The 10,000-nt window shown below is 46.5% G+C and overlaps 1 protein-coding gene across 5 annotated transcripts in view; it reads right to left on the bottom strand.

The window, feature by feature from the left end:
• Positions 1-10,000, bottom strand: part of ltbp1 (latent transforming growth factor beta binding protein 1) — a 157,260-nt gene that overhangs the window by 20,787 nt on the left and 126,473 nt on the right. For all 5 annotated transcript variants that reach the window (XM_083774400.1, XM_083774401.1, XM_083774404.1 and 2 more), the window contains one exon: positions 2,860-2,997. In XM_083774400.1, the coding sequence (XP_083630526.1) occupies positions 2,860-2,997 (138 nt within the window). The remainder of the gene's footprint in view (positions 1-2,859; positions 2,998-10,000) is intronic.

The following is a 10,000-nucleotide window of genomic DNA, read 5'->3' as shown; positions in this document are numbered from 1 at the left end:
GCACTGCCTATTTCCTTCTCCAGTTATGTAACCATGATAATGGTAATAGAGAACATGAGTTGTTTTGCATGACGAGTTAACCACTTTAACATTGGCATTCTTATTTTGGGCATGATGGCATTATAGGGCAATGCTTTCAAAATATTTCACTTTTTTTGTTGTTGCGACCAAAGGTCGCAGTTAACTATGAAACCTTGCGTTTTTTGTCACGTCAGTCACAAACCCCGTCACTCACAATCGTCACTCAATCTGCCACTCACTATGACATCATCAGGGATGATAGTAAAATCCCCATACAGTATATTGTGCCCTTTCGTGACATCACTATGACATCATCAGGGATGATAGTAAATCAGGGATCATATCATAGCAAATGCGACATGCTGTCACAATTAAGCCCATATATGGAGATCCCTGATATTAAACCCATATGTTAACTATGAAATCTTGCATTTTTGTCACTCAAAATCCCCAATTCCCCATACATGGGGAAAGCCCCCATATATTGTGCCCAGGTCTTGTGACATCACTATAAAAAATGAAAGTCCCTCCCTGGGCCCTAATAAAGCCCTGCACATTGAAGACACTACCCGCTACCCTTAGATCTCCATATAGGGAGCTGACCTGTTCTGACATTCCATGTCATGTTGATCTGACCTCATCACACCCTGTACACTCAAGACACGCTCCATATATGGCCAGTATATGGCCAGCTCCATATATGGCCATATATGGCTTCTCTTCCTCAGGCGTCTACTTTACAAGTTTCCTTGTAAACTGGATATTTTAAGCTATTCGTGCAATACTGTATATAGGGCTTAAGTTTCTTAAGTTTCTCATGGTCCGAAAGAAGAAATAGTTCTGGGAGAAACTAGTAGTTCTGTTTTAAGTCAAGTTGAGATGAAATGTGTGTTTTATTATACGCAGGCACACAGAGCAGTCCCTCACTGTGGCAGCCAAAGAGGGCTTCCAAATGGCGTGGCATCCTGCCGGCCTTCCAAACAGGAAACCATATTAACAGCACACCTATTAGGACTAATTTGGTGTTCTGGTGAAATCAGTTGGCCACCGCCCCAGAGTAAAGATAGCTGGGAGGTTTTATAATGTAAAAGGAGACGTGGAATGGCATCCCACTGCACACACATGGAGCACATACTAACACTGTAGCGTTTCACAAACACGGACATGAATGAACATAACACACTATGAAGTATGGACCAAGGATGAAAAAACTACTGCCCTATGGTTTAGTTTGATACCAACTTTACTGTAGATAATGTTGTACTCAACCAAATCCTTCACATAATCCTAGGAGAAAGCACTAGTCTGTGGTATAATTAAAAACCTAACTGGAACCGAGAGAAAGTCATTTAAAATGTGATGATTGTAGCTGAAATCTCATATATATTGAATATAAAATGAGCATTGTATTATGGTTTGGCGATTAATTGGATCTGCTTTTTAGGTACTCTGATCAAGCGCATCAGTCCCCGCCATAGGGACTCCGAATCCCCGTACCTAAACAGCAGATCCAAAACGACAGGTGGTAGCTGGGGTGGAGGAGGGTGAGCAGCAAAAGTGGGTTCCTGGTGCGTTACTGGTTTGTTGTTATGCGCTGTTTGCTCCCACTGCCACCCCAGCACCACTTGCTGCTATTAATTCTGTTCCCCCATGTTATTGTCTCCACCAGGCCGAAGGCATGGGGGGAGAGTATGTTTTGCACTCCGTCCGTCCATCCGTGTGTCTGTGTGTGTGTCCGTGAGCAGCTAATCTCCGGCACCGTTAACCCGGTCGATGCCAAATTTTGCTCACACACTCCCTGGATGCCAACGATGAACCTCTGCCCCAAAACTTCCAGAACGGCCTGTTATAGCGCCACCAGGAGGCCGCTTTGTGCACCGTTAACCCGGTCGATGCCAAATTTTGCACACACACTCCCTGGATGCCAACGATGAACCTCTGCCCCAAAATTTCCACCAGGAGGCCGCTTTGTGCAAAACACGTTTTTGCACAGTACACCTACAGATTTTGTCCAAACATCGCGCAAATTGGTACACAGTCTCTCTAGAGCCATTCAACGAAACGGGTCTTTCAGATTTCTCAGACTCCATCCTGATTGGTTAAGATTGGCTTCCAAAGTTCACAGGAGTGCTCAGTTTCAAACAATATGCTGCAAATCATGAACACATCGCGTGATTTCCGTGAAATTGTGCACGCACATTCCCACTAGGCCGAGGAAGAAATGCCACATGACAAATTTTAACTAAGCCTCAGGGTGGCGCTATAACGGGCCGAAAAGTGTTTTTACCTCTAACTGCACGGATCTGTGGATAACTTTGTATGCCAACTCCCTAGAGGCCAAGGAAGAACCTTTGCCTGGAATTTTTGTCTCCACCAGGCCGAAGGCATGGGGGGAGAGATGTTATATTATTTACTTTTGTTGCCCTTTTATCCAAACACCAGATGAAGGCAAGCTGCAATGTCCTGGTGGAGACCTGTGCCCAGAAGGGCACTTTTTCTAGTTGTATATCTATCTCCCTGTTCTTAATGGTTAATGATGGTTATCTAATTGTGCTGAGCAGGGAGAAAGATGTAGAGTGCATGCAATGCAGAGCCTGAACGCCAAGATAATAGACTATATACACCCTTGTATTCACATTCTATAATAAAATATTGGTTAATTTTATTCGTGAGTTATCTGACTGAACTCATCACTACTACACTACTATGACCTGAGAATGCAGAATGCACTGGGGACAACATCAGCTCTTACTGACGCACGTGTGTGTGCGTGCGACCGTGTGTGTGTGTGTGTGTGTGTGTGTGTGTGTGTGTGTGTGTGCATGCGTGCAGGGTCACCTGTAGGGGCGGGGTTACACTCGGCTGTCATTGAGTTGTACTCCTGGCCGTCCGGACAGACACACAGGAAGGAACCCTCAGCGTTCTCACACTGAGCCTCTCCACACACACTGCTCAGGAGATCACACTCGTTCACATCTGTCAGGTATCAGGGGAGGGAGGGAGGGTTGGGCGAGAGAGAGAGAGATAATTTTGAATTTTAAAAGCTCTTCATTAAAACCACATCTTTCCAATTCAGCCCATATTATTGGAACAATCAACCCATAGGACAGTTAATCAATTCAGTTCATCCCGAGACCATACAACTACTACACAAACCAAAGACACAAATTTTCCATTAGAAAAGTTTTTCCATCTCGTGTGGCAGAGAGGGAAGGGGAGAGAGCTCTTCAGAGATAGAAAGGTAGAGACAAATATAGAGAGAGGGAATGGAAAGAGAGGGTAAAGGGGAGAAAGACTGAGGGAAGGAGAGAGGGAGAAAGAGGGAGAGAATGAGGGGGAGAGAGAGAGAGAGAGAGAGAGAGAGAGAGAGACTGTGGGCGACTGTGGCTCAAGAGGTAGAGCAGGTCGTCCAATGATCCATGGGTCAGCAGTTCGAATCCCGGCTCATCCTGTCTACATGTCGAAGTGTCCTAGGGCAAGACACTGAACCCCAAATTGCTCCCGATGTGCTGGTTGGTACCTTGCATGGCTTCCGCCCACAATCGGTGTATGAATGTGTGTGTGAATGGGTGAATGTAATGCACAATCTATGTAAAGCGCCTTGGATAAAGGCGCTATATAAATGCACCATTTACCATTTAGAGAGAGAGAGAGAGAGAGAGAGAGAGAGAGAGAGAGAGAGAGAGAGAGAGAGAGAGAGAGAGAGAGAGAGAGAACGAGACAGGGAGAGATCGGAAGACGGAGAGAAAGAGAAATAGAGGGAGAGAGTAGAGTGCAAGACAGAGAGGGAGAGAGATTGATTGAAAGAGCGAGAGGGAGAGAAGGAAAGAGGAAAGGAAATAATAAGACAAGGAGAGAGAGCGGAAGAGAGAGAAAGAAAAGGAGAGAAAGAAAGAGGAGAGAGGGAGGGAGGGAGGGAGGGAGATGGGGAAAAGAGGCAAAGAGGACGGAAGCAAACAAGTTGTTAAGTGGTTAGGTTAATGAGTGCCATTAGCTGCTTAGCAGGAATGGCTACATCCATCTTGTTTTCTATGTGTTGTGATGCAATATGTCACACATGGTCACAACCAAGTAGAAAAAGGTGCAGAACAGATGTACTAGATGTACTGTACTGTACGTAACAAGACTAAACGTCTACAAGCCTCTCCAAAGGAGACTCTTTGTGTCTCTCTATAGGGATCAACTGCTGCTCATCCAATTATTGGCTTTGGAATGCGACAAAAACAAAACGATATCCACAAATGGGGTGAGCAATCGATAGAAAAAAAGTCATTTTGGGGGTGAACTATGCCTTTAACTCATTGATTGCCAGTATAAATTAATTAATTATTCCGCCACGGTCTTTTCAGTGCATACCCTTATTTTCAAGGCCAAACGGTCCCGGGCCATGAACCGGAAGTAATCAACGGCTGTGTAAAGTGCTGCGCGATCTTATTTTAATTCACCCGAAACATATACATTTTGTAACCGTGATCATCAACGCTTTAGCTATGGGCCGTGAATAAAGCTTGTTTTATCTGGGAAAAGAATCCGCGATAAATGGATTAAAAACAATCTGTTTTGAGGCGGATGGAGGCAGACTTTTTCACTTCTGGTTCATTTCAACCTAGAGCCATTCCTACGTTGGCGAAGATTGCGATGAAAACATATAATTTTTTTAAAGACTCAACAATGCAACATTCTACAAAAGATAATACAAAAATAACACACTGCAACATTACGGTTAATCTGCATTGAAGTGCAGATTGTCTAAATAAATTATTTTCGCTGAATAACACAGCTGTACAACGATGTAGAAATGAGGCTTTGTAGCCAATGTAAAAGGACTTCCATATCCACCTGTCTAGCACGGCGGCTATATATTCTCTGCACATGTTATCCAATACAGTCCATAGTGCTGTGGTGTGTGGGCCAGCTTCTCAATGAGCTAGAAAGTGTTAAGGAGCCAGCAGGGAGGAAAAGAGGAAGGGGGGTGCCGCGAGATGGGATAACTAAAAGCTACAGTCACAATGGAAAAGACAGACTTGAGCCCCTTAAGAGGTGATATACTGTGTATATTTTAGGGTATTTCCAGTTGTGGAGAATAGGACTACCACAAAGTAGGTCTGGAGCAGGAATTTGACTCTCCCCTTCTTTTTTGGACTTGGTCCCGAGTTTTCCTGGTTGTACACTACTCTCTACTTGGCCATGCTGTAAATATCTGCTGGCCCGGGCCGGTGAAAATTATGTTTTCATATGTTTGGAGAAATGCAGATTGTAGAAGATCCAGAGACAGATGGATGTGAGATAGGTGAATTATTTGACTTGGCTGATTATACGAAATAAGCTCAATCTACGCATAGCAGTATGTTGTGAATGAGTACATTTACACAAACACAGACAGAGCCACACATGTACGCACTGTGGGATCTTAGTAGCAAAACCCCAACATAGCGAGTGTGTTGCCATGGTAACCAGCGACGCTGCCCGCCACAGAGCGCACATGAACGTGAGACACGCCCTCGGGCAAGTGATAAGCCACGTCTACCTACCAAACTTCATACTTCACCAGTCAGGAATGACTGGTGACAGGAATGCCACGCCCGCCGACAATCAGTGCCAGCCGTGCCGCATTGACGAGGTAGTATAAAAAGTTCATTCCGCTCTGTGCGTGGCGACAGCTGGTTCACCACGGGCAGACAGAGGCACGCTTCGCCGTATCGCATCGGGAGGTAAGGACTCTCTTTTTCGCTAAAACACACACCGCTGTTCTTGCTTGTTGGAAATCCGTATCCTCACCCCGCATTCTCTCATCAGGCTTATAGGATTGGAGCTGGCTACGGAGAAGCCAGGTGGAGGAAACGAGGAGGAGTGACAGCCGGGTCCTCCACTTCTCCCATCGCCGCTCCCCCCGCTACTAAAGGTCGTAAGAGAAACCTTATCACTGTATCACGAGCACCTTGCTAGAAGACGCCGCCCCGGCGGCACTACGCTAAGGCTAATGTTAAACGCCTCACTTGGCTGGATAGAAGAATACCATACCTGCACTGGGCTGTGAATAGAAGAGACACTTGTATTGAAATATCCCACCTGTTTATGGATGCCTGAGGAAGGAATAGCTAACGCTAGAATACTGCACCCGCACCATACTGTACCTGTCCACGGGGACCCTGTAGGAAAGATAGGCCTATCCTAAAGTGACTATTCTAAGCCTACACTAAACCACTTACCGGTACCTACCTGCCTCCGCCGCTGGAAGCCGCTGCCCACCGCTGTGCCACGGACCCAGCCCCACCAGTGTGGTCACGGGCCCGCGTCAGTGGCACTTTAAGAGGAGAGAAACTATTATTTGAACTGAACAAAGACTAATGACTCTCTCTCACCTGCAGAATCCGCTCCATGGAGGAACAGGAATCCCACTGCATGTGATGATTATTTCTGTTGATCATTTTCCAAGGCTTGCACCTAATGTTCTGTGAAGAATGAATAAAAGAGGCTGCGCACCTCAATGGTGAACCTTGCCAACCTGTGTCCCGACTGGGTGTTTGTATCAGACCTTCACAGCACGCACACACGCACACACACACACACACACACACACACACACACACACACACACGCATGCTTTGTGCGCACACTGTACATCGACAACATATTTCTGCTGTTCATTGCTAAGAACAAGACAAGATCCCATTGGATTTGAAAACCTGCCACAAACATCACCCGACAAGACCTGAAATGGAACCCTACAAGAAAAAAGAGGAAACGAGGTCGCCCCAGGAACAGCTGGAGAACAAGTGTGTCCTGGCAGACATGTCTGAGAGTGGGCTCAGCTGAGGAGGTCTAATTGGCTCTGTGTGCAAACTGTAGTGTCAGGTTACCAGAGAGGGGGTGGCAAACATACACGTTTTCTGTTCCGGTTCAGCGTCCCATATAGCTTCCTTTTCAATTGGCTCAATTGCATATTTGAATGGGAAAGACTAAAGGACACCTTTGTGAGTCTAGATGCCGGCAGTGATGGACGAAATACTCTTTACTAAAAAGTATCAATCAAGTATCAATACAAGTTAAGTATGGAGTTTTTCGGACACTTAAGATACAGTGGAGTAAAAGTGAAATTATCGGAAATTGTACATAATTGTACATAAGTACTGTAGCCTACTTGAGTAGATGTACTTAGTTACTTTACACCTCTGGATGTGGGTGCAGGTAGTCTTCCTGCTGTTTTTTGTGTTGTTTTGTGGCCGTTGCTCAGCTAACAACTGATACTCGGATAAGAAATCCACCAAGGTGGGAAAAAGCGGCAATCATTTCCGTTATCCTTCCAGCTGCTAACTTGTTTCTGTGCGGAGCCTTGCCAGAGCTTGAAGGCTAGCTACACGAGTTAGACGTTGGTCGGTTCGGTTGGACGTTTCTCGAGATATGCTAACTACAGACACACAGACACACGCAGAGAGATTTTTCGTACGTTTACGGTATTATTATAATATATATTTTTGTACTATTATTATTATCATTATCATATTACCATTGGACGCCACTGCAAATAAAAAGCTCCATAAATGGAACAGATACAAACGAGACAGGAAGAGACGGTCATCCCAGAATCATTCTGCGCCAAGCCTCTGCTTCCCTCCCTTCCTGCATCTATATTTCACTGCCCACCCACAATAGTTCTGTGACATTAAAATGCGGGTCAGTTCTGCAAGTTCCATCACGTTCGCCGGGAACCCCAATTAAACAGCGGATCATATTTGGCCCAACCCCTCCCCGAATGGCCTTTGGGTATTTCACCCTCGCTGACCGGGTCCAATCTCTGCCGAGGCACGGCGGCCAGCTAAATTGAGAACAAAAGCCATTCAGGTTTTTATTTGATGCGCTTCCTCCTAAAGTCGGGGAGACATCCGTGTCTGAATGTTAAAAAGGGGAGGCTGAGAAAGTAAAGTCTGACCAGAGGGATTTCGGGCCTGAGATCTTGATCCCGACTGTAGCTAAAGCACCAGACAGAAAATACTTTTCGCACATCACTTAAATCACCCTGACAGTCATGTGAAGAGCCTTTTTGAGCCATCCCTTGTGACAGGAAACAGATGCACAGATATTTTCTGATTGTGAGACACGTCAAGACAGACAGGATGAAAAGCTGAACAATGGCTCTAATCAGGGAAGAGAGAGAGAGAGAGAGAGAGAGAGAGAGAGAGAATATAGCAGGCCTACAAGCTCACACAATGCATTACAGGCACGTTGTGAGCTTGTAGATTGTCTCTTGTCGATCGATCAAGTCTCTGGGGATGTACGGGGACAGAGAATGAAGGTTGATAGAATGAAGTGATGAAGTGTTTATAATGAGACGAGAGGGGGAAATGATGAAGGAGGAGCAGAGGAGAGGAGAGGAGATGAGGAGGAAAGAAGATGAGGAGAGAAGAAGGAGAGAGAGGAGGTTAGCGGTGGACCACTTCCGCTGTTTTTTGGTGTGTGTGTGTGTGTGTGTGTGTGTGTGTGTAAGTGAGTCCATCTGGGATAGCCACAGTAGAGTGGAGTGATGGGTTGGCAGGGGACAGGAGGCAGCTGGCTGTGCTGAACTGGGGTGGGACTCACTTGTACTTGCCAAAGTACAGATGGGAAGTGTGTGTGTGTGCGTGCACAGCCACAAGTGCACAAGGTGCGTGTGTCCTTGTGCGCATATGAGAGCGTACTCTCATTGTGTGAATGAGTGCATGCTGGCACTCAATATGTGCTGTTTGTGTGTGGCAGAGAAAATGTGCAGGGTGCTTACGTGTGTATGTGTGTGTGTGTGTGTGTGTGTCTGTGTGTGTGTGTGTGTGTGTGTGTGTCTGTGTGTGTGTGTGTGTGTGTGTGTGAGAGAGAGAGCGACAGACAGACAGACAACAGACAGACAGACAGACAGACAGACAGACAAAGATGGTCCTGTCTGTGTGGATTTGAGTTGGAGGTTTTAGGCTTTTTGTATCAAAATGTCTGGGTACTATAGCAGTTTACCTCAGAAGGTTCTTGCCTGAGTGCATGTGAGAGTGTGTGTATCTGTGTGTGCGCGTGCATGTGTTAAGTGCTTTCTAGGTCAGTGGAGAGTCTTGGGGGGAAATGTTCCATGGAGGTCCAACAGGGAGACGCTGCACCCTCTTTCCCAGCTCTGACAGAACCTTCCTGCTGGAGGAAATTGGACTGGATGGACGCTGCATGGGCCCACCACGCGGAAACCACCGCAACACTACATCCAACTCAGCGCACGCGTACGAACACACTGCACTGCAACGCGTATGTGCACGCATGCACATGCACGGGAAAACCACCGGACGAGCATACAGAAAAGCAGATAAGAAGAATTTCAAGTTATTTTTCTAATCACGTGGTTGGGAAAGGAGGGGCCGGGCCAGACCGGGCCAGGCCGGGCCAAGACGGACTGGGCCGCCCGCAAAGCAATGGATCTGGTGAGGCATCAAACAACATGGAGAATATATGTGAGCTCATAAAAGAGAGCTGTCTGCAGCGGACATGGATGCACTCTTACATTCCAAGCAAAAACACTCTCTTCATCTCTCTGAATTTAAGGAGTGTACAAATGTAACCAAAAGAACCCATAATTGTCCAACCGCGTCTCCAACTCTGTTACTTTCGCTTGGTTACGTTCAGAGAGCTGCATGCGCACACGTCGATACGGATTGCCCGTTTCTGCATGAGTGTGGTCAGAAGCGCTCCAGCTTCAGTGCCTCGTCTAACCCCAGGCTCTGCAGCGGGACACACTGGATGGGGGAATGTTTAAAACATGGCAGAGACGCGCGCGGGGCCACAGCAGCAGCAGCAGCACACCTTGGAATTGAACGAAAATAAATGGGCTCATCAATCAAGCCTGCGCTGACATCACCTCCATCCTTTTTCTTTTTTTTGCAGAGTGGAGGGAAATTACTGTCCAAAAACAGAGAGAGGGGAAAAGCGGAGGACCATCAAAGTCCTATCAGCCTCGTCTTGGGACGGGCCACGT

The sequence above is a fragment of the Protomyctophum parallelum genome (genome assembly GCF_964188405.1).
Source record: "Protomyctophum parallelum genome assembly, chromosome: 10".
In the NCBI taxonomy this organism is placed as follows: domain Eukaryota; kingdom Metazoa; phylum Chordata; class Actinopteri; order Myctophiformes; family Myctophidae; genus Protomyctophum; species Protomyctophum parallelum.
The sequence above is the reverse complement of the archived record's forward strand: the minus strand, read 5'-3'. Positions and strand labels throughout refer to the sequence as shown.